The sequence below is a fragment of the Boleophthalmus pectinirostris genome, unplaced genomic scaffold (genome assembly GCF_026225935.1).
Source record: "Boleophthalmus pectinirostris isolate CB_2022bp ecotype Guang Dong unplaced genomic scaffold, ASM2622593v1 HiC_scaffold_18, whole genome shotgun sequence".
Lineage (NCBI taxonomy): Eukaryota > Metazoa > Chordata > Actinopteri > Gobiiformes > Gobiidae > Boleophthalmus > Boleophthalmus pectinirostris.
The window spans coordinates 46324378-46349955 of record NW_026571133.1 but is presented as its reverse complement, the minus strand read 5'-3'; the positions used below and the strand labels follow the sequence as shown (position 1 = coordinate 46349955).

Below are 25578 nucleotides of genomic sequence, written 5' to 3'. Positions count from 1 at the left end.
GGGTGAGAGACCAACCACCGTGGAAGGTGAGAAACACATTTTTTTTTTTTTTTTTTTTAATATGTGTGTGTGTGTATATATATATATATATATATATATATATATATATATATATATATATATTTAGTAGAGTTTAGTTGAGCCTTACTTCTTACTTCATATATTTGATATCTTCTGTGTGTACCGTATTCTATACTAGTCACTCCGGAGTATAAGTGGCACCAGCCAAAAAATGTGCAATGAAGAAGAAAAAGTATAATATAAGTGGCACCGGACTATAAGTCGCACTTTATGGGGAAAAGTATTTTGTAAAATTAGAGAGCAGGAACCAACATTTTATCTTGAAAGTCAAGTTCTAGTAATAACAATAGAACAGAGAACAACAGACTGAACAGGCGCTAATATGTTAATGTAACATATGAACAGTTCTTCAGATAATTATAGCACAAACAACAGAACATAAGTTTATCAAATGCTCCATCTCACTCCAAATCACCAAATCCATTGAATTCTTCATCTTCGGTGTCACTTCTGCGTGACCTCTGGAGGTAAACCATAGATCCATGAGGTAAACAGAGCGCCGCTTCCTCTTCTGTGTCGCTGTCATCAGACTCAGCATCAGTTCAGTTAGAATTATTCGGGCCTTTCTGAATCCTGACAGGATGGTTTCAGTGTCACTGAGTTCCAGACTTTGTCCATCCATCCAGTGACTTCAGGAAAGTTACATGGGGCATCTTCCTGGTTACCGTGAAACTGTGTTCTTCAACCCCGCTTTCCGCCACTCCCTCATAAGTTTCTCACTCACTCCAAACTTTTTTCTGTTGCTCAATTACCATTTTTGGCTGAATATTTCACTATTTGCAGCAAGACAGCGGCTTTTTCTACAGGAGACGTGCAGTAGAGAGCGAAGTGACAGTGGTACAGGAGTAATAGTGGTGCTAGATACTGATACACAAGACTAGAGCCTCTCGCAGCTGTCAGTCTGAAAATTTTAATATATAAGTCACAACAGAGTATAAGTCGCAGGAAACACCCAAACCATGAAAAAAATTGTATTGTGTATTATAGTCTGAAAAATATGGTATATCAGATGTAGAAAGTGGTAAGCATGTAGAAAAAAAGGACATTTTTGACTATAGCTGTGGTCAAACCTGTTGTTTTTTGTCCTAAATTGAGCCTATTATAATTCTGACCTGGACTTGGTTTGGTCCTGTTTACACACCACGTTGATGCTAGGCATGGGGGGTGAAATGTCTTGCCTTAGGACACAATGACAGAACTTGGTCCAACTGAATTGATCCTGTGCTGTAACCATTAAGCCTCTGTAGCTCCAAGCATTAGGCCTACATTAAAAGTATTGATTACTTTTTCCAATTTGTATTGATTTGTAAATGATGATTTTGTCTTTAAATGTCAGTATTTTCACCCAACGTAATAATTTTGTACAACGTTTTGCTTCTATTTTGGTGTCAGTAGTTTGAGAGCCCATATTACACTATTTTCTGATCTGTTCTAATCTTGTTTCCTCATCAGAAACAGATCTGGAGTTGTGTTTTGTTTCATTCACACACGTTTAACACACTAACCCTGCACATTTAAGCTTCTCGCAAACAGAAAACACTGTTCCACCTTGTGATGTCATGTGGTGATATGGGAAGTGCCCCACACACCTTCACTAGAATCATTTGGATAATTTCAGCTCTGGAATTGCCAATCTCTCCTGAACTAAAAGTAAAAGTAGCTGTTCACTTGAAAACTACAGCTTCATGACATCACAAGGTGGAACAGAGCATTTTGAGCTTTGGAGACAAACTAAAAAAAATAATAAATGGTTACTGACACATGTGTGAATGAAACAAAACACAAATCCAGATGTGTTTTTGATCAGCTAACAACATTCTAACATGACTTACAATGGAAGCTTCAAAATAATTTGTAGTAGAATAGTGTAAACAGATAAACGGCGTCTTAAAATCAAGTTTTTATCATTTACAGCTTTTATCCAAAGTCAAACCTTATTTATCTTTTAATCTTTTTGAACAGGTCATGCATGCTTTTATTTCGTCATGGGCGTCTCTCAAAGCACATTTTGTCCAGAACAATTAGGCTATGTTCAGACTGCAGGGCTTAACGCTCAATTTGGATTTTTTTGTGAAATCCGATGTTTTTGTGAGGTCGTTCACATTTCCAATTAAATGTGACTTGTATGTGACTCCAGTGTGAACATTAAATGGTCCAAAAGTGTCCCACATGTGCACTGGAGACATGACGACGTCAGCGTGTGTTTACAGAAGTTGTCCAAACATGGACGCAGCATTGATCACCTGGCGATTTTAAAGTTCCTCTCGTACCAGAGCCAGAACATGAACAACTTACTTGTTTTAAAGAGGAGACTGAGAAGGAGAAGGACGAGGTTTTTGGTCGTGGTGTTTTGTGGGACAGCGGCAGCGACGTCTGTTGAAAGGAACGTGTGGATGTGGAGACGGAGCCAAGAGTGGTGAGTGGAGATGTGCTTCACTTCAGTGACACAGAGTTCATTAACAATTTTTGCCTACTTCAGTGCAGAATAGTGACATTTGTGTCTTGTTGATAACGTGTAGGTGGATGAATGCACTTTGACCGTTCAGACTGAAGTCACATGTCAAAAGATCAGATATGTGTCGGTTTTAGGAGCACATATCCAAGTGTCCTGGGTCACATTTGAAAAAATTGGATCTGTGTCATTCAGACTGACATTAAAAGATCAGATACAGGAACATAGGGGCCAAAAAATCAGATTTGGGTCACTTTAGGCTGCAGTCTGAACAGAGCCTAAGTCCAGAACTCCACGGCACGACTTTTAACAGGAACCAAAAAACGAAAACATATCACAACAATTCTTTTGTCTTTGTACTGGTTTCCTGTTTGATTTAGAATTAATTTTAAGATTTTATTGTTTGTTTTTAAAGCTTTGAAAGGACTAGACCCACAGTACATCTCGGATTTCTTCATCCAAATTTACACCGGTGCACTCTGAGGTCTGAGGACCAGCTCCAGATGAGTAAGACGAGACTTAAAACCAGGAGGACAGGACCTTCTCTGTGACCGGCCTCAAACTCTGAAACACTCTGTCCCCCCACATCCCAACAGCTCTACAGTGAAGAGTTTTAAGTCTCGTCTTAAGACCCACTTTTACCTCCTGAGTTTTACGTTCCTCTGTGTCTTTTATTTATTTATTTAATAAATTTTATTTTATTCATTGTCTCATCATTTTCAGCTTTATGCATTTTAACACTATTTATTTATTGTTTTTTACTGTCTTTTATTGTATTAATATGCAGCACTTTGGAAACTGTTTATAAAAATGTGCTATAGAAAGAAAGTGGACTGGACTGGATTAGAAAGTGTTTAGTTTACCACACAGTCTTGGAGCTGTCCGAGGTAGCTCTGTTTGCCTGTGTTGGTGAGAAACTTGGCCTCGCGGCTGCTCTGTGCCAGCCTGTGTCCGGGGTGACACGAATATGTGATGGTCTGCACCGCTCTGCTGCTGTGTAACCTCAGGAAACGCAGCTGCACCACGCTGGCTCCGGGATAGTCAAACTGCAACAACACAGCACACCTATGAGCTAAGAAAAATACTGTGAGGTCAACTGCAAAACAAGTATTACACAGAGTTATCTCTTATAATAAAAGTGTCTTAAAAATGTGAAAAACAGAAGTAGATTTGCAATGGTCCAAAGGTATTCCTCACTCTTCTCTCTTACCTGATGCTTTGAGAACATTCACCACGATGAGTTTACAAGTGCTTTTCAAAACTCTCAGAGACCACTGTTTGACTTTGTTGGTAAAGAGAGCAACAACTAGCATGCACAAAACACACATACTGATATATTTTGTGAAGATCTGTTCATACAGTTCCACCCTACAAAAGCAGAACACTGTAACATCGTGTTTGGTCAAAAATAGTTCATGTCATTTTGTTTGTATTTGAGACCTCCTTTATCATGTGAATAAATATTGTGAAAAATATTGAGCTCAAAATTGACTCTTATTTGTTAGTTCCTGTTCTCTGTCTTTGTATCATGAGACAAAAATATGTTTTCGTTCAAAGACAAAAGGCAGAAACAGTGTATCTTTTATTTGTGATTTAGTTCATAAATATATTTTATTTTGAAATCCAATCTCTCTTCTCCTTCTTTTTGTACGGTACAATATTTATTGCGATATCATGGGATACGATATGGTGGAGAAGCTCATGATTAGGGATGGAACAATATTCGAATCTGTGGCAAGGAGAAAATTCAGTTTGTTAACTAGACAAACGTTAGTTTGGTTGAACTGAACTGAAGTGAAGAAGCAGCTTGGATGAGCTGCAAAACGTCTTCAACCAAACTAACATTTGTCCAGTTGACAAACTGAATTTTCTCCTTGCCATGGATTCTAACTGGACGACTGAGGGATTCTTCACACAATATTCAAATCTCTCGGTATGATATTTTCACGATACACATCTCACGGCACGATATTTATTGTGATATTTTGTGGAGTCTAACAAAACTATGAACATGCTACTTATTCCTCTTAAAATGTCTTGACAAGATTTAATCCAAAGAACTAAGACTTAAAAGTGTTACAACTGTTATTTCTTCTTGTGGTCTGCACTGAAATGGAGCAAAGGATCATGGTCCTTGTAGTTCACTCTGTCTTTTTTTCTGCACCATAACTCTTCATTTAAGCAAAGACACTTGTAATTTGATATATTGTGATTGTCCACGATATTATATCACAATATTTCAGTTATCGTTACATCCCTAATGTGAAAGTATTGTGTGTATTTATTCATACTGTACACAGTATACTGCAAAGTCACTTGTGTCAAACTGTGTAACTGTGGAAGTGTCGCTGCACGATCCTGGTCAGCACTAAACAGGAAATCCAAAGCTCTTCTTGATCATTTCAAATAAACTCCATGATGACTGAACCTTGGTGAGGTGTTTTTATAATGGATGGAAATCTGGAGGAAATCAAGCAAATAATGATCATGTCAGTTTCTGCCTTTTGCTTTTGCACAACATCTTATTTTTGGCTCATGATACAAAGGCAGAGCACAGGAACTGACAAATAAGTGTCAAAGGTCCATTTCGAGCTCAATATTTTTCACATACAAATATTTCTTCATTATAGCAACTAGTTTTCAAATTTTGGGAGCCCTGCCTATTCTACTTTTGTCTGTATACAGAAACTTGGAAGTCATTTTTCTCAGTTTCACACTCTGGAGAGTTAAAGTATTTTGCTTTTGTAGGGCAGAATATGAGTATATCTGTACTGGGTGAAGACATTTTTCAAAGACATGGGAAAAAAAATCAGGTTCAGGGCCTTTAAAGGGGACATATGATTCTGTATTATGACTTTTGAAGGTCTATGCAGTACCACCTCTGCAGTTGTCCTTCCATTATGTCAAATTGATTTCAGTGATGCTCAGACCACACTATTATTTGTTTTCTCATCAAAAACATACCTTGAGTGAACATGATTTGCACATGTGAATAATTCTGCATATTTAAACCTCATTTTTATTCAGTTCCAGGGGCTACATCTTGCCCCCCCATGTGTGTGTCTGAGAGACACACATGTCCGTTGTGTCAGGCTTTGCTTCACAGTGCGTCCTATTCATTTCATGTATTGTTTATCTGATAGGAACAGATCAAACAAACATAGATTAACATATTTCTCTATCTTATGCAAATGTGACAGTGTTTATAGACCAGGCTCTTTCACTGAACATGAAATGGGGTTAACAACTATCAAACACTCTAATAAATACAATGAATATGTCAAGAAGAGCAAATAGTGCAGTTTACACATGACCTCACTGCTGCTGCTGCTGCTGCTGCTGCGTGAGCTTTTACTTTTTAAAATATGAAATATGTTTATTTATATAGTTTAAGTTTAGTTTTTGTTAGATTTTCAGTATTTTCCAGCACTAAACCAGGTCTAAACCAAGTGTAAAACCAGGTGTAAAACCAGGTCTAAACTAGGTCTAAACCAGGACTAAACTGGGTCTAAATCAGGATTTAATAGGACTAAATCATGCTGCATGGACCGTGTCTCCTCTTCTTCTATCAATAATATTTTCTAACCTAGGATGATCTCCAAAAACCTCCAAGGAGCTAAAATGTGTTAAGATTCATATAACATTCATTTTTGAAGCTTATGAGAGATAAAGTGCATCAATACAAACCGAGTTACACATCAAGTGTAACAGGATTTAGATGGAAAAGTGCAGTTATTCAGAATCAGACTTTTTAAAGCATTTTTAAACTGATATTGTGAAAGCTCAGCAAAGATATAAAGTTATGCATTTAACACATTAGCAAATATTTGGTATTTTCTGATGGGGAAACAACACCATGCTGTGTTTAAAAGCTCCAAAAGTTAGTTTTCCATCTATCTCCTTTCCCGGCTCTTGGAGTGTAGTGTTGTAATGTTTGCTCCAGAGTACAGACCTGAAAGCCCTGGTCCATTCTGCTGAGCCAGAAGAAAGAGCCCTCCTCTGTGATGTGCTCCATCCAGGCCCTCATGGGCAGCTGCACACAGAAAACACACTGACACACAGCTCTGCACCAGGCTCGTTACAAGGAGATGAACATGGAAAGAAGTAGTTTGAACGCCTTGAAATACCTACACTGTCTATCTAACACGAGGGTTCACTTGCATTCAACTCGTTTACTTTTACTTACAGTTACGAATTAGAGGATCTTAATGATTGTGATAAAGTAACAGTGAGTGAAAAAAAGCACATGACTTGTCAGTTAGACTCAGGTCGACTTGAATGAGACGAGTGACTTCAACAGTGACGAGTTATTGACAAGAGTCCAGCTCCATTTCCCAGTCTGTTCCGGTCTGACTTTTGCTTTCTCCCTGTTTTTCCTACAGCCGCCACTCACTCCCTGATCCTCCCAGAGCCTCTCCATATCCTCCCTCTGTTCATCCAGTCTCTATATCCTCCCTCTGTTCATCAGTCTCTATATCCTCCCTCTGTTCATTCAGTCTCTATATCCTCCCTCTGTTCATCAGTCTCTATATCCTCCCTCTGTTCATCAGTCTCTATATCCTCCCTCTGTTCATCAGTCTCTATATCCTCCCTCTGTTCATCAGTCTCTATATCCTCCCTCTGTTCATCAGTCTCTATATCCTCCCTCTGTTCATCCAGTCTCTATATCCTCCCTCTGTTCATCAGTCTCTATATCCTCCCTCTGTTCATCAGTCTCTATATCCTCCCTCTGTTCATCAGTCTCTATATCCTCCCTCTGTTCATCCAGTCTCTATATCCTCCCTCTGTTCATCAGTCTCTATATCCTCCCTCTGTTCATTAAGTTTGTGCTTGATTTCACCTGTTCACCTGTTTTGTTTCTTCGAGCATTTTTGAGCCCTAAGTGCACATGCACTTGACTTGCTGTGTCTACTTAGAGGAAAGAGGAATTTACTGGACACTACACATACAGCTTTAGATTCACAGTCCACTTAAGTCAGATTTTTCAAGGCAATCAGTTTCCTAGATTTTTTCAAGTAAAGTACTTAGATTTTACAGTGTACAGTCCCTGACAAAAGTCTTGTCGCTTATCCATTTTGTAGAAACAAAAGCTTATAACCTGACTTTAAATTAATCGATTGGTTTTAGAAATGTCTCATATGAAGCTAAAACCCTCCCAAATTATGCTCAATATACTAAAATAAATTTGCTTCACTGAAGAAAGATTGATCATTTAATGAACACAGAAAGGTCAGATTTTGGCAAGACAAAAGTCTTGTGGCCTTGTCATATGATGCACCCAATCCTAGATTACAGCCTCACCTGTGATCAGTTACTGATCAATCAATTAGTGGGTTTGTGTATAAAAAGAACCCAGCAGAACCAGACCTTCACATCAACTGCAACTTGACCTCTGACAACATGCCTAAGATCCACCCTGAGACCAAAGCGTTAATTATCAAGAGGCTGAAGACCAGATCCACTGCTGAGGTGGTGACACCTTCAATGTGTCTCAGCGTCAAGTACAAAGAATAAGAAAAAGATCTGAAATGACTGGAGATGTTTTTGACAAGCCCAGGTCCAGCAGACCCCGCAAGACAACTGCTCCGGAGGACCGTTTGTTGATTGGAAAATCCAAGGCCAGCCCCTTTTCCACTGCAGCAGAGCTCCACCAGGCCTGGTCACCTCAAGTCCCTGTGTCAACCACAACAGTTTGTAGAATTCTGTCTGGAAATGGCCTCCATGGTCGAATCAGTGCACAGAAACCAGCACTAAACAAAAGGCAATTAAAAAACCGTGTGGCATTTGCCAAGGCCCACAGCCTGTTAAAAGGATGGACACTGGAAAAGTGGCAGAAGGTGGATTTCTCAGATGAATCCTCGGTTGAATTACATCACAGCCGCTGCAAATATTGCAGAAGACCTACTGGAGCCCGCATGGATCCAAGATTCACCCAGAAAACAGTTAAGTTTGGTGGCAGAAAAATCATGGTCTGGGGTTCCATCCAGTCTGGGGGTGTGTGAGACATTTGCAGGGTGGAAGGCAAATATCAATAACCTAAAATATCAAGAAGTATTAGCTCCTCTTACATTCCCAACTATAAAAGGGGTCAAATTTTGCAGCAGGATGGTGCTCCATCACATACTTCTATCTCTACATCAAAGTTTCTCAAGGTGAAGAAGATCAAGGTGCTCCAGGACTGGCCAGCCCAGTCACCAGACATGAACATCATTGAGCAGGTCTGGGGTAGAATGAAAGAGGAAACATGGAAGGCAAAACCAAAGAATCTTGATGAACTCTGGGAGGCATGTAAGACGCTTTCTTTACTATTCCTGATGACTTCATCAACAAATTGTATGAATCATTGTTGAACCGCATGGATGCGTCCTTCAAGCTCATGGACGTCATACAAGATATTAAATCTGGATCTCACAGCATCACTACTTCATTCATTGACATTATGCAACATATTTTTTTTTATTTGAAGTAAATTATTTGTTCAATTTTCTGTAGGCGACAAAACTTTTGTCTTGCCAAAATCTGACCTTTCTGTGTTCATTAAATGATCAATCTTTCTTCAGTGAAGCAAATTTATTTTAGTATATTGAGCATAATTTGGGAGGGTTTTAGCTTTCATATGAGACATTTCTAAAACCAATCGATTAATTTAAAGTCAGGTTATAAGCTTTTGTTTCTACAAAATGGATAAGCGACAAGACTTTTGTCAGGGACTGTACAAATGTGTGGAAGTTCAAAGCATTCAGACACATTCAGTGTTTAAAGGTGCCACCTGCTTGTCTCCGTGGAGATGTTATTGCTTTGGAATCCTTCAGACATATACATCATATACATTTATTCATGAAATACAGTCCATTTGTGAATGGGGTGACTCTCCACAGATCTAAATTGTAATGTAGTGTAGTGCTGTAACCTGCTTGTTTCTCTCATGAGAGACAGATTTAATCTAAACTGTGGAACTAGTAATAATATTTCCACAAAGACAAGCAGGAGCAGACCTCCATGACAAATGTTACACAGTTCACTTTTAAAACTTATATAGAATATCACACAATAAGAAACATCCAGGTTTAGCCAATGTAAACCACTCTGCTACATGGGAATGATGTCAGAGCCTGGTTCAAACACTTTTTCAGCTGCCTCTTACAGTATTTGTTTATGTAACAGGAGATTCTGATAGATTCTAAAAATATGGATTTTTCTGAGCTTGACAAATACTCAATGAAATATTGAGGCCACTACCGTTTTTCACTTCATGTACTATATATATTATATATACTATATATGATATAGTACACATACATATTCCAGAAGTTTAACAGAGGATTTCAAAGGGTCTATAGCAGAAGTGTCAAACTCAAACTCACAAAGGGCCAAAATTCAAAACTGGGACTAAGTCTAAGGCTAAATGAAAAATTTCAGCAACATCTGCATGTTTTCTCTTCTTTTGAGATATGTAATTTTAAACCTTTTCTTATTAAAATAAATGTTTAATAATAGTTTTGCTTAAACATTGAATCCAGAACAAGCATCATATAAAATAATACCACAATTTTAAATAAATAATGTTTCTGTAGTCTACCTGTAGCTGGCGGGCAGCTCTAATACAGATTTGTTATGATCTCACGGGCCAAATATAATTATATCGCTTTGTGCTGAGGTCTTGTCTCATTCTGAGTAGGTTTGTCATCCAGGTCTTATCATCTAGAGTGAACTGATGGTGTTCACTCTCTCCTGCAGTACCTGGGGGTCCCGTGGGTGGAGACAGGTCTGTGGGAAGGAGGTGGAGAAGCTGCAGTAGGCCAGCAGAGCATCCCCGGCACTGCCCTGGTTGGGGTCGATGTAATACATGCCTGCACACAAGGTTAGATAGATAAATACTTTATTAGTCCAGAAGGAAATTCAATTTTCCACAGCAGCAAAAGAAATAAATAAAATAAAATAAAAAATTAATAAATAATAATAATAATAATAATAATAATAATAATATAATAATAATAATAATAATATTATTATTATTATATTATTATTATTATTATTATTATTATTATAAGACAGCAGTACATCCTCTTGTATTCATCATTTATAGCGATGTCTTGTACAGACGTATGGCATGTGGGACAAACGACTGCCAAAGTGTGTCCCTGGAGCAGGACAGAGACAACAGCCTGTCCCCAAAGCTGCTCTCCTGTCTGATGGGGGTGTTGGGCAGGGGGTGCTGGGGGTTGTCCAGGATGGACAGGAGCTTGTTCAGGGCCCTCTTCTCAGCCACAATGTGAGTGAGTCAAGCTCTGCTCCACTACAGATCCACAGTGTTGAAGAGGACACTGCAGATGACTGTCTGGTAGAACATCAGCAGTTGAAGGACTTTAATACAGCCTGTTATGTCCCTTTCTGTAGAGCAGGTCTGTACTCTCAGACCAGTTCCAGTCTGTGGTCGACATGTAAGTCCAAATACTTATAACTGTTTTTAACCTCCACAGTGTCCTCCTCAGCGGTCACAGGTTGCAGCTGTGGTTGGCTCCTCTTAAAGTCCACCACCATCTCGCTGGTCTTTGCAGTGTTCAGTTGAAGGTGGAAGAGTTTAAGTGCATATGGCAGATTAGACTCATTTCACGAAAACATTGTTCAAACTGTATTTAAGTTTTTAATAAAAATCTTTAATTTTTTTCTATTTTGGTGAATTTCCTGATAGGATGTGGGCAGCAGATATGACATACGAAAACTGTTACCTACCAACCATACTGTTAACACCAAAATTTGTCAAAATAGTTATGATTAGACTAATAAAATAAATGAAAGCACCACAGACTCTATAGTGAGTATAGTGTGACGTTGCCCATAGCGCTCGGCTCCAGTGAAGCTTGTCGAGGCTTGCAGCTATTCTCCAACCGTGAGTATCATAGCAACCAAAGAGCCAATCAGGAACGCTGATGTAAGTCATGCCCCTTCCTGCCCTCACCTCTGGTTTAGCAGGGGAAGGACTTTTGGCAACAATGTCAATCAAACCTGTTCCTAACGGTAGCAGGAGCAGCCTCAGCAAACGAGGGCAGCTCATTGGTCTGTTATTTATGTTCGCAACTTGATTTACAGACAAAATAATAAAATCAGAGTGGATTAATATGAACATTTTAAGACCAACATGGTGACTCTGACAGCAGCAGTTTACAGAGAGAGCGGCGAAAATGTTTCAGTGTAAAAGTAGGAGCCAGTGGAGCTGGAGGTTCCCACTTCCTGTTTGGAACGCAGCGACTAGCGGGTTAGCTCTGTCCATTTACAGTCTACAACACCTTTATTTTGTTAAATTAATGTTTCATCTGTCAAAATATGTAATCCTTCAGTGTAACTTGTCTCTGTGTTTTCTGGTGCTGATGACATGACATTCTGATTTAGAACTCAGCATTACTTCCTGTATTTGTGTACTTTTATCTTGAACTTTTTTCCCACAAATTGACACTTAACTGATGTAAAACTATGATAGATATTTAGTACAGATACAATCCAAGCAAATGTCAGAATTAGAAAAACATGAAAACCTGTCATGAATACAAACATGGAGACTGCACAGGGGAGCGTTCACTGTCAAGCAGCTCAACAAACTGGAAATACACCAGGAAATAAGAAATACCAGCTCTATCCTTACATGACAAAAGCAAAAGAAAAATGATGTTATGTCCCAAATGTCTGTTAAATTAGGTTTCACAATAGAGAGTGTACACAGACACCAGGGGCCGGGGGGCTGAGGCCAACAGCAGCATTCATTTATGGGAGATGGAATCACACCGCTAACCTGTGGGACAGTGGAGCTGATGCTCTAGAGTGGGATTCAAACCACCAACTTTTTGATCAGAGACAAACAATCTGCCAACTGAGCTCTGGTTGCAGAAACCAAAAGTTCAAGTTCCACTCCCTCCAGTGCATGTTGTTGTTGTTGTTATTCCACTTTGCCTTGGTGCACCAGTATTTGAATGTGTTGTTACTCTGTGGGTAAACAATTATATTTACTCATTATTCACAAGCTGTCCCTCTGTCCTCAGCTCTTACAACGTCCTACAAGAGTCACCCTCCATCCTGACCAAAACATGCAATAGAGACATGAACTCTGCAAATGGATACTGACTGTCCGTCCTGGTTCAGTCCTGGTTCAGTCCTGGTTCAGTCCTGGTTCAGTCCTGGTTTATTCTTGGTTTAGTCCTGGACACATCTCCACCCTGTCCATCCTGGTTAAACCCTGGTTCAGTGCTGGTCCATTCCTGGTTCTTCAGTTCTTGTTTAACCCTGGTTGAATTATAGTTTAGTCCTGGTTAAGTCAAAAACACTGAATAATGTAAATGTGGCATTTTAAAATGCAAATAAGAAATATTAATTGAACTTTCTGACTTTCAATATACATGGATGACTCTGTTTTCACAGTTATGAGTCATTTAATCTGCTGATCAATGAAATTAAATGTGATTTTATGGGGCAATCAATTCAACACAACTGAGATTCAAACTTAGTTCAGAGTTTGGTTTCTAAAAGATAATAATGCACTTCAAATAAATGAATAAATTTAATGATTATTCTGCCAAAATCCCATATGTGCTTGGATGAGAAGTTATTGATTTATATATTCTCAGCAGATGCCCCTCATGCTGTCAGTCTATTCTCTTCAAGTCAGGATGCTAGTGCACCACACTGTGTGAGTGCACTGTGCTGGGGGCTGGCTTTGTGTGTGTTGTTTAAGGGGCAGCTGGCAGAACAAGTCATACAAATTATATTTGAAAAGAGAGGAAGAAGCAGAAGAGGAGAATAGAGGATGATCAGTGTGGACCTCAGGCTGATGTGGATTAGCACGACCTCTGTGTAAAATACATCCTTCACACAAGCAGCATTCTAACTATATGTGTTCAATCTAACACACACCTGAGTCACAGAGAGAAAAGTGAAGGACAAACACACAGTGGAGTGTCGTCTATAACATAAAGCTGTACGGCTCTATTCATATAAATGAACACAGGACACATTTGTCAAACTGAAAAAGCTGCAGTCACATACTTGTACTTTGTACACACAGTACCTTCATAAAGACCTTTTGTTTTGTGACAGCAAAATCATCCCCATGACGGATCAACAGACTAGATCAACAGCATGCTCTGAAGTAAGATATGGATTTATTTAGGTTTCACTTAAAGTTAGGCAAGTAATTATTGTGTGAGGTTCCAATGAGTCTAATGTTGTAATAATAATGTCCCCACAGTGTCCTGCAGTACTGACCGCTGGTGTAGTCAGGGTGACACAGCCACAGCTCCAGACAGGTGGTAGCAGGGCGCTCCTTGCTCCCATCAGGAGGGTCCAGGATGAGCCGGAGCTCCAGCTGCAGGGACTCGACCAGCGACTGTAGCACAGACAGGTTTGGTTTGTCCGACAGATACATCAGGTCCTGAACACACACAAACACAAAAAACAGCATATGAACTAATGAGCTAAGATCTCTTCTTTGGCATAAAACTGAAAACACAACACAATATCATACACATATATTCTACAGATAAACCTCACTGGACCATTACGCTCATGGTGTGCCCATGTTTAAACAAATCAGTCAATCAACTATAAAGAAAAGCAGGACATATATGAGCAGTGTTCAGTGTTGTGACAGAGACGAAGTGGCACAAACCTTAAGCTGTGTCAGGGTCATGTTCAAAGACGCCCCTGGGGGCCCTGGAAGCCCAGGAGGGCCCTAAACAAAGAGTGAAAAGCATTAGAAAGAACAGACACGACAACATGTAGTGTGTGGAACATATACTAATGTGTCACTTACTGGGTAACCCGGTCTCCCCGGTAGACCAGGTAAACCTGGGAAGCCCTTCAAACCCTGTCCACACAAACACATACACATGAGGAGTGCACACAGAGCTGTCAGCACTAGCACAGAAAAGATAAGTGCAGGTGACATCCAAAACATACGTCTCTGATGAGGCATACGTACCTTCAGACCAAACAAACCCTACGGCAGAGAACAAAACAACATTAGTACAATGTACAGGGAGTTTTCTGCAGCACTCGAGAGCAGGTTTACATTTCCTGCTCATCACACAGAGACACACACAGCTAATGCGACAACAGGAAAGAAAGTATATTTGCCATCTGTTACAAAGATACAACCCTGCACATACATTATGGCTTACAGAATTGGTTGCACAACAATTAAAATTCATCCATAATAAAAAAAACAAAACAAAACACTGTTTATACATTTATAGGTCAGAATATTCTTGTTTCATCCATGTGGACAGCTATGGCATCCTAGTACACATTATGTATGTTTATTGTAAAGTTATTACAAAGCAGCATGATGATACCGGCAGTCCTGGCATCCCTGATGCTCCCCGCATCCCTGGTGGACCAATCATTCCCTACAAGCATCCACACAAATGTAAATTAGACAGAAACAGATTGTGTTTTTAATATGTCATGGGAAAAGTCTTTAGTACCTGTTCTCCCTTTGCACCCACTGGACCTGGCAGCCCTGGATCACCACGGACACCCTAAAAACATCAACACAGGGTTAATGCTGAGATGTCACACAGTGTACTCAAGGTCCACAGTCCCCCATTTACAGCAGCCTTGTATGACTATAACATAACAATCCTGGGAAACTTTTTCATCTGTATGATCCGTATTAAATATGTATTATATATTTTATATATTTAAGAACTTTTCTGCAATAGTCCTCTGTTCTAAATGATGAATGTCAGTTTGTGTGTTACTCTGTCAGTGTGTGTATGTGATTGTACGTGCAGAAAACAGGGCTGATGCTGAGTCTGCTGAGGAGCATTGAGCTGTGCTGTGGGGTCAATCAGCTCTGTGTGAAGGCTCCCATCATTGTAGTAATGGGATATTGATATATTGTTCAGCAGAACAAGCCCAGAGTGGGACTGGACCTATTCATGGGTTTCAGACAAAGGATATCTTCCAGATCTGAAGGAATAGTTGTTATAGCAATAACACAAAATGTTCTACCTTTTGAATGTGGAACAATCCTCGTGAAATCTTTTAAATCAGAAAGAAATTGTTTTCCTGAAACCCATGAATAGCATTTTTACAAGTAATATTTACCTTAGGGCCTTGAGGCCCAGGAGGTCCGTCCAGCCCCATGTCTCCTTTCTCCCCCTGAAAAGAGCAGAGTTCATAGTCACATTTCACACCTCAGACGAGCGAGCTATTTCAATGTTATTTGTGCCTAGCTCTAGAATCTGTAACAAAAACATGAGTGTACGCTCCATCCCCATTATGTTGTGATTTATGTTCATGTGTTCTGATCATTTTGTGATACACTACACTGTGGACCCCTATTTTACAACCATTTTCTTTTTTTAATGTAAGCACCAACCTGTTTCCCCTTCTGTCCCTGATCCCCTGGCTCCCCCCGTGATCCAGGGCTTCCCTTTGAGAGGAAACATAAGAGACATTCATCACTTTAGACCGATCAAATTCATTTTCATACTGACCTGGAGCTATTAAAGTACAGAGAAGACATTTGAGAAGGAATTTGCTCGTCTTCTATAGTCCAGTCCAGTGTTTCTCAAGCACAGTTTAAAAACCCTAAGGCCCTAAGTCCTTATCTCTACACTTCTGTCTAGTGTGATGTGAAGAAGACAAGAATTCATGTGTTGAATGTGTTTGTGTGTTTCTGAACACTTTTTTATACTTTAGCTTTGCCTCCCTTTTGCACACACTGATGCTTTCAGTGTTTAATGAAACTGTGATCATACGTTTTTATTTTCCATTGTGACCTGAAATGATTTATTTTGAAGGCCATTTGAGGAGTATTATAAATTAGATCTCTTTTTTTTTTTTTGCACTTTTTTTTTTTTTTATCATACAAGTACTTATGTAGTCACGGCCTGGTTTATCAGAAGGAATGTAGAAATGAACTTACAATGAAACCGGGCCAGCCTGGAAGCCCCAACACTCCACTGTCTCCTTTTTGGCCCTGGTGAATACACACAAAGTTATTCAACGGACAACATCTATAATGTTTAAAACTAGTATTGAAACTAAATCTGTGTATCATTCGTTAATTAATTTTTCAATATAAAACCAAAAATAAAATAAAACTAATAAACAACTGTTTTCTTCATTATTTGTCTCCAAAACCAAAATGAAAAAATGGATAACGGCCGTTTCCCGTCCACATGACTTCTGTGACTGCAATGCCGGACTTTTGCACTGCATACGGACTGAACCAGGGCTGATCCAGGTCCGGGACCACACCAGGACCAGATCGAGACTGAGACCGGGACCAGACCGGGACCAGACCACGGAGGCTCGGAGTCAAAGCTCGGAGTCCGCACTGGTCCCGGTCTGGTCCCACTCAGGTCCCGGTCTGGTTCCGGTCTGGTCCCGGTCTGGTCCTGGTCTGGTTCCGGTCTGGTTCCGGTCTGGTTCCGGTCTGGTCCCAGTCTGGTCCCGGACCTAGATCAGTTCTGGTTCAGTCCGGCATCACAGTCGCAGAAGTCACGTAAACGGGAAACGGCCGTTATCCGTTTTTGGCATTTTTCATTTAAACACAAAATCGAAAACTGAAAAAACAAATCATCTGTTTGTTCATTTTGGTTTTTGAGACAAATAATGAAGAAAACTGTTGTTTATTCATTTTCTTATTTTTAGTTTTATATTGAAAAACGAATGAACAAATGATACACTGATTAAACTAGATTCTCATTTGAGCAGGTAGTTCTCTATCGTCTTTAGCAAGAATGTTTTTAATATCTGTCTTTTCACATCTTTAAGAATCAGAATCTTTAAAAATAAACTATATTATTGGTACAACTAATTTGGAGTTATTAATGTTCTGTCTTTTTGCATGTGTTTTGTATGTGAGTCAGTGCGGTCCAGAATACGATGAGTGATTATGTAAGTCTACGGTGATTTAATAATGGATTAATCAGAGTTACTCAGATGAATTGTAACCCTGTAATTCTGGATTGTTAGCAGTGTGCTCTCACCTTTGGTCCTCTGTCTCCTCTCCTGCCCCGTACACCGGCTTTGCCTCGTTTGCCCTGTGGACATCAGTGCCATGGTTTTCAATGAGAGTCAGCAGAAGCTTATGTTTAATGCATGACGGTGCACACACCGGCCAATACTTTCAGGATATTTCAGCTCATACTACAAGCACAAGGGCAGATTTCAATATGACGGTGTCGACTCCACTGGTTCTATTTTACATTTTATAAAGCTTCACAACTTTGGGCTGCAAAGAGGATCATTGAAGCAGAAAGAGCAGGGCTTCTTTTAATGCGTTACAAAGTACAGGTTTTCTAACAAAGACCAGTGGCTCTGAGCTACTGGTACCATCATATGATTATCTGGTGCTGCTGGTTTAGTGCTACACTTCTGTTTTTCTATGTGGACCATGTTAGTCCAGGTTTAGTCAGAGACAAGCCACAGATGCAAATGTATTCTAATTCAGTCCCTTCAAGGTGGTACTTGAAAAGTTCAATATTTTCCGAGGCTGTACTTGCTGTAAGAAAAAAATAGAGAAAAAGAAAAAGTCTGGCAGTGAATAGAGGATATAAGGGGTAGACCTGCACACTGCAGATAAGTGCACTAGTGACTGGAGAGAAATGTACTCAGTTCAGCTCAGACAGACAAAAACTTTAGTGACACAGTCAAGAGGGGGTGCTCCTTCCACTCTTGTATAAAGTTAAAATATTTTGCAAAGTCTCCAAATGGCCAGTTATAAGACCTAACCATTCTGTATGAAAACACCTTCAAGAGAACTATTCTATTCTAAAGTTTTAAATCCAGAAAAGAGTTTTTTGGTCTCACCCTCCTTCCAATGTGACCTGCTTTCCCAGGTGGACCAGTCTCTCCATCGTCTCCCTTCAGAGATGACAAACAGAACACATGATTAAAGTGAAAGTCTGAATACTTCCTTATAGCTGTATATATCACAGACACAGCACAGAAACGTCATGGAAACATCACAGAAACATCACAAAGAGCATTTACACACTGACGAGTCCACAGGAGGACAGTGTACTGTGTGGTTCTGCACAGTAGGAGGTCGGGGTGGGGATCTATGGTTGTCTCACAGTTTTATTTGATCACACTTCTGAGATTCTTTATGTTTTATTATACATTTTACCATTTCTATGAAATTAGTGCAGAATGAAATTATGACTTTTATTTAAATGGCTAACTCCATAATTTTTCTGCGACAGGGCTTAGTTTATAATAATATTGTCTTTATAACAGCACATCCACTACTGAGTAGCTGTTAGCACTTGATGCAGTGCATTTAGCTTCTGTGCACACTTCTGAGTGTGTAACATGCTGCTTTCTCCATCTTGGTCATGGAAAAAAGTTTAGGATACAGGCTAATGGAGCGCCGCGACTCATGTGAACGTCTTTTCCTGAAAACTCAACTGTGAAAGAAAGATTATTGTCGTGTCTGCATCTGTTCAGAATATTAGACCCAACGATGCATCTGACATACAAACATACAAATGTGCAGTGTAGAAGGATAATTGTCTCACCTTTTCTCCTTTTGGTCCAGGTTTTCCCTCAGGCCCTGGTCTTCCAGCTGGACCCTGTGAATTAGAGTCCAGTCACAATGACATATGGGGAAAAAAGAATCACGATTTGTTTTTTTCATGTTGATCGATATTTTCTTCATGCTGATTGCGTTATAACATGTTACAGAAACATGTGTAATGTGTTGCAATGATAAATTAGGACTTAAGTTTCATTCATAAAAGGTGTGAAAACAGTTGTTTACTTTCTGTAACTTGGACTATAATGACCAGAAGCAGAAGAGGAGAGAAAGACGAGAAAAGGTGAGGAGCTGGATCACAGAGGGAGCAGGGCAGATGGCACCACACACAGAGGCAGATGGAGAGAAACACTGGACTTTTAGTCAAATTGTGCAGATTTAGGTGGAAACTTGTGAAACATGAGGACTCATGAGGAAATAAAGAGACGCATTGTGGCCCTGTCTGCCTTTTCCTAAACAAGACAGCGTTAAATCCTTATGAACACCACGTGCACTCAAACCTGTTAGCCTGATTAAAATGTGCTTGCCTTATCATTAACAACGGCCAAAGTTGAGATGGGGATCTATCACTCTTATGATTTTTACCACAGCCGTACACAATGATAAACTATATGTTTCTCTAAATACATGTCATATTTGAGGCAATGTGACACTTACTAGATTCCCTGGGGGTCCTGCTGGGCCCTGGGCTCCACTTTCACCTGGGGACCCCTAACGCACAAAAAAACACTTCAAACTTTGCAGAGATGCTAAACCAGGTTTTAGGAAGCTAAAAGTGACCCAAGTGGATGTTTTTATATTTTTATATATATATATATATATATATATATATATATATATATATATATTTTTTTTTTTTATTAGAAAATTTCCAAACTGTATCTTTATTTATATAATAACAAAAGTGTACCTCCAGTCCTGGCAGGGCAGGAGGACCTTGGATTCCTGGTAAGCCTTCTTCTCCCTGGACAGTTTTCAACAATCAGATGTCATGAGAACACCTCACTGGTTTTCATCACAGTAGTGAACACACATCATGTCTGAAGTCCTAGGGATTGTATTAAAGCACACACCTGTTCACCTGGTGGTCCCAGATGACCTGGCTCTCCCTTCTCTCCTTGTGGTCCTGGTTCTCCTTTAGCTCCTTGTTCTCCCTGAGGTCCAGGCTGACCCACTGCACCCTAGAGAAATACTAACATTAGTTTGTTTACAGGTTCTATAAAACATCTGTCTTATGGGCACATAAACATATGTGCACATTTTCTCACACACAGATCAACATGCAGCTGTTTTATCTTAATAACATTTAATGGAAATGCTTTTAACTGTTGTAACGTGAGGGGTGATGTCTCCAGGGGCCAGTTCAAACCCCGGTGGCAGCTATATTAGTATTTTTAGATTAATATATAAAATATTCATGTGTCAAACACCTACAGGGGGCCCCAGTTTGCCAGTCTCTCCTCTGACTCCTTGAGCTCCTGCTGCTCCCTGTAGAAGGGATGATTAGTGCATGAACATGAAAATAAATGATGTAACAGAAAGAAAGGTGACTCAGAGTGAATAACAACACATTACCTGAGGCCCAACCATACCAGGCTCTCCAGGCGGCCCTGTGGAGCCAGAATCACCCTGAACAAAAAGAATAAGACTTTCACCAATGCAGCAGCTACACAATATCACTGGACATCCTCATCCAGACTTCATGAGGAATAAAGAATTACATATACATATCAATAACATACAGAATATTGTTTAATAAAAATATTTATTTTGTTCATTCTGAAATGTTTCAATTCAATAAAATTAAGGATGATACTGACTAAAATCAAATGATGATATATTTTTGTACAATAGTGTTGCACTGATCCTTACAGAGTGACTGCCAGAGGCAGTTTAGGTGTGACATTTAAAAGGAGTGGAGCACATCATCATGCAGTTTGGAAAAGCTCACAGTCCTTTTCTATTGAAACGTGCTGTAGATGACATGATATGGTACAAAATGAGGCACACAGCTCACATATCACACAACAGGAGGCTCCTCTCAATCAGTACATTTCACAAAACCATCACTGATTGTAACACATTTTTCTGCACCACATCACAGCCAATCAAACCAGGCTCAGCTCTGTGTGAGGAGCTCACAGTGAGTTCTGTGTGACCCATACCCTATATCTATCTATATCTATATATGTATCTATATATAGATATATGGAGCCCCTGTCCCCTTCTGCTGCTGCTTCTCTGTGCTCCAGTGCACACTGTCTGTGAGCTGTAGCCTCGCACCAGGCTGTGGACAATCCTGCCTAAAACTTTGGTCAGGACACCCAGGATACCTGGTCTTATGGTTTTCATTACTTTTATGAAAATTCAACAGATTTTTGGGAAGAAATCTGCTGCTCTGCAAATAAAGTGTTTGCCCAGACCTCGAGTGCGTCCCTGTACACTCATCATCAGCTCTTATACTTATAACTCACTATTGTACTGCATTGGCCTAACACTGCCTATAGCACGACTCAGCCACTAATATAATGACAACGCGTACGTGACTGGAACTGGTCGGGACACATTTGTTTGCTGGTGCATTTACATGAAGTATTATTCTCCTTTTACCTTATGTCCTTGCGGTCCATCTGGTCCCACAGCTCCAGGAGGACCCGGGGAGCCCTGACATGAGCCCAGACACGACAGCAGAGAGCAAAGTCATTTTAAAGATGGATCAATGGAGGTGTGATACAGCACTAACAATACCAGTGAGCTTTTATTCACAGCAGTCAATATTTACATCAAAACAGGCTCACCTGTGGCCCATGCAGTCCTGTGGGCCCTACGTCTCCCACTGGCCCCGGTTCTCCCTGGAAGAACAAAACAACAATCTGCTCTACAATCTGTGACTCACCCCACAGACTCATTCACAATCCTGAGGATCAATACAGTGTAACATTCTGTGTCAGGCCCACTCAAAGCAACTGACACATTATGTCATGTATTATGTGTTTAGGATGTGAGGTCTTTACCAGCAGTCCAGTGTCACCAATCTCTCCTTTAGGGCCTCGCTCCCCGTTTGCTCCAAGGGGCCCCCAGGGGCCTTCTGGACCAGATATACCAGGAGGTCCTGGCTCACCCTAAACATTTGATTAATTACAAGCGTTCACTACATCAGTTTTCCTAACATGTATATTAGGGGTTTTTTGGCCTTACCTTTTCTCCCCTGGGTCCCGCGTCTCCAACGTCACCAGGAACACCAACATCTCCCTTTTGAAACAATGAACATAAAAAATACTGTTTGCAACATGAACCTAACTAACTAGACTCCTTCCTCACTCCTGTTACAACGTGTTTTTTTGTTGTCGTCTGTTTGAATGAACGTATAGTACACACACTTCCTCATTTTCTGAAACAATGTCACATTTGACATCATAAATAAAGTTTTCATTCATATCAGTCTGTGCAGACTCACCTCTTTACCGAATGGTCCTGTTGGTCCTGGAGGGCCTTTGAGTCCCTCTGCCCCCCTTTCTCCTGGGAGTCCTGGAGGTCCTAGTTTCCCACATGATCCAGGCTCACCCTGTGTCACAGCATGACACACTGTGTTACATGTACTGTGACCATTTACAACAGACAAAGGACAAAGATCATATTGAAGATTATGGGTGCACTGACCTGTTCTCCCTTCTGTCCAGGAGGTCCCTCTGACCCTGTAGAACCAGGCAGACCCTAAGAAAAAAATGTGTAAATGTCTTCAGAGGAAGGTGCTTTACTCTGTTCCAGAATATATGTAAGACACTTCCACATATGTCCTAAAGAACAGCCCTAAGTGCACAAGACTGACTCATTCTGACTTGACTTGATCACGGTGGTCTTTTCTAAACCATATCTATGTAAAAACACCCTTATGCTTCTTCATTTCTCTGGTCTGCAACTGGGCAACATCCAGAGCAGATGTCTAAAGCTCTATTCCAGTTTGGTCTTTGTTTTGTGTAGAGCTGTAACTCAAATGCTAGACTTGATTATTGGTTTTAAATGTACATGTACCTGTGCTCCATCTGGTCCAGGTGGTCCAGTATCTCCAGGTGAGCCCGGTGGACCCTGTATTACACACACAGTATTAGGTGTGTGTGTTCAGACATCTGAATGTGAAGCTTGGTGTGTGAGGGGAGGAGAGTTCAACCTTTTGTCCTTTCTCTCCTGCTGCTCCTGAGGGCCCATCAGCGCCTGGACTCCCCTGAGACACAAAGACTCTTATTTCTGATTGCTTTCCATCTTTCATAAAACACATGTCCAGTCACGTTTTCAAGGTCAACATAAGGATGTACAGGCGCACAATAAAATGATTAGCACTTGCCCTGAATCAAGAGTTAGTACTGGGGGTAGGCAACATGCCAAAAGAAAAAAAATCATATCATGAGTCAATTAATGTATTTATTTATTTATTTTAGTGCTGTCATGCGATTAAAAAAAATTTGAGATTAATTAATTATGATCTGTAATTAATTAATGTAATTAATCTCTTTTTAATCTCACCTAAAAATTGCTGAGAAAAGCTTCAATTTGAGGTATTTTCATTTAAATTCATTATTACATTATTGTGGCAGATCAAAAGACTGATATAGAACAAAAAAAAGTGACTTTATAAAGTCATTTATTGTTTAACAAACTTTAACAGATGCAGTCACTTTCATTCCACAGTATCATCATTATTATTATTGTTACTAATCTGCAGTGTTGGGAAGGTGACTTTTAAAATGTATTCCCCTACAGATTACAGATTACATACCCCAAAATGTAGTTTGTAACGGAATCCATTAAATTATTTAAAGTGAGTAACGTAATCTGAATACTTTGGATTATTTGATATTGTCATGCTTTTTAAAACTACATGAATGTAGCAACCACATCCTGCAAATGTTGTTCTTGTTTGTTCTCTTCAAACTGACTGTTGAGCCCAAGTCTCCATGAATAAGCAAATGTTTGCTGTAGAGAAACAAAGACCAGGAAATCTGAACTCAGTCTTTCTTTAACCATATTAAAAATATTATTGATAGAGAAATGCTTTATATATGAGATCACTGGTTAGTCCTGGTGTTAGTTCTGGTTTAGTTCTGGTTTAGTCCTGGTTTAGACCTGGTTTTAGTTCTGGTTTAGTCTTGGTTTAGTCCTGGTTTAGACCTGGTTTAGACCTGGTTTAGTCCTGGTTTAGACCTGGTTTTAGACCTGGTTTAGTGTCCAGCAATGAGTGGAATTACCAAACAAAAAAACAACAAAAAAGGGAACAGCCCAAAATGTGAAAACAGACTATCAGCAGAGCTTTCAAACGGTGGGTGGGACATGCAGTAGTCCTTGAAACGGGTGCTGTGTTTACAAGCGCAACAGAGAGAGACACAGAGAGCAGAGCGGGAGGGGCCACAGAGGGCAGATCTGGCACTTGGAGGACAATTTTGGCTACTTTTAGGTTTTTTTCTTGAGAAAACATGCCTAAAGCTCAGAAGAATTTGTGTTATAATAATAATAATAATAATTATTTTATTATTATTATATTATTATTATTATTATTATTTTGGCACAAATTTGGTAATCTTGTGCCGAATTGTCATTTTGTTTACACAAAGGCTCACAGCATCAAAACCCTTTGTCCTAGAGATCTGAGATTCTACACAGTTGTTGCCAACAACTTGAACAATGAGTGTAGTGAGTCACAAATGCCTAGCATGAAGTATGACCAAGCTAAGGCCTTTATTTTTTTCAATTTTTTTTTCGAAGAAAAAAATACAATGTTTAATTGACTGTACTGTAGGTTAGGCAGCACTCACAGTCTTCATATGCATATCTACAGAAACTAGAAGGCCTAAGCTTTAAAATGGTGCCTCACACAAGCATGTGGGTTCTAAGGTTTTCTTTTAATAAGCTTGGGCATTTGGGTATGTAGTGCTATTGTGCACACACCAAAATTAGGTGGATGGTAACAGGTTAGTCCTGGTTTAGTCCTGGACTGGGTTAGTCCTGGTTTTAGTTTTGGTGTTAGTTCTGATTTAGAGGCTCACAGGAGGAAGCGCGGTCTATGCAGCGTACAAGAGAAAACACGGTCCACACGAGGCACACGGGAGGACAGCGGTGTCCACGCAGTAACTACGGAAGGAGATGTGGTCCGCACGTTCTCAGGTTGATGACGATGATGAAGGTGTGTGTGTGTGTTTGTGTGTGTTTGTGTTTGTGTGCGTGTCCCCTCATGTGGCAGGTCTCTATAGAACAGTAGTCCAGACATCATGAGTCTATGCAGGGTGTTTTCACCAATGCCAATAACTCTGGTTTGACATTTAACTTGTAGGCGATTTTATACTTGTTATTTTCTTTTATATTTTACGTCGGGAGAAGAATTTCCAAGACACGAATGTGTTTTTACCTGTGCAATGCTGCCTCTGTTCTACTGACTCTACGAACTCCTCCATTGTGCGACTGACGCCGCCAACGTTAACATGACGTTTACATCGCTCTTACTGCCGCGTTCTGT

The 25578-nt window shown here is 39.9% G+C and overlaps 1 protein-coding gene across 1 annotated transcript in view; it reads right to left on the bottom strand.

Moving 5' to 3' along the window:
* Window positions 1-22377: 22377 nt before the first annotated feature.
* The window catches only part of si:ch211-196i2.1 (collagen alpha-1(I) chain), a 50739-nt gene continuing 47538 nt past the window's right edge, over window positions 22378-25578 (bottom strand). The window contains exons 31-34 of the mRNA XM_055153228.1: window positions 23106-23159; window positions 22734-22787; window positions 22531-22638; window positions 22378-22464 (exon numbers count right to left, since the gene is read on the bottom strand). Coding sequence (XP_055009203.1) covers window positions 22378-22464; window positions 22531-22638; window positions 22734-22787; window positions 23106-23159 — 303 coding nt within the window. The remainder of the gene's footprint in view (window positions 22465-22530; window positions 22639-22733; window positions 22788-23105; window positions 23160-25578) is intronic.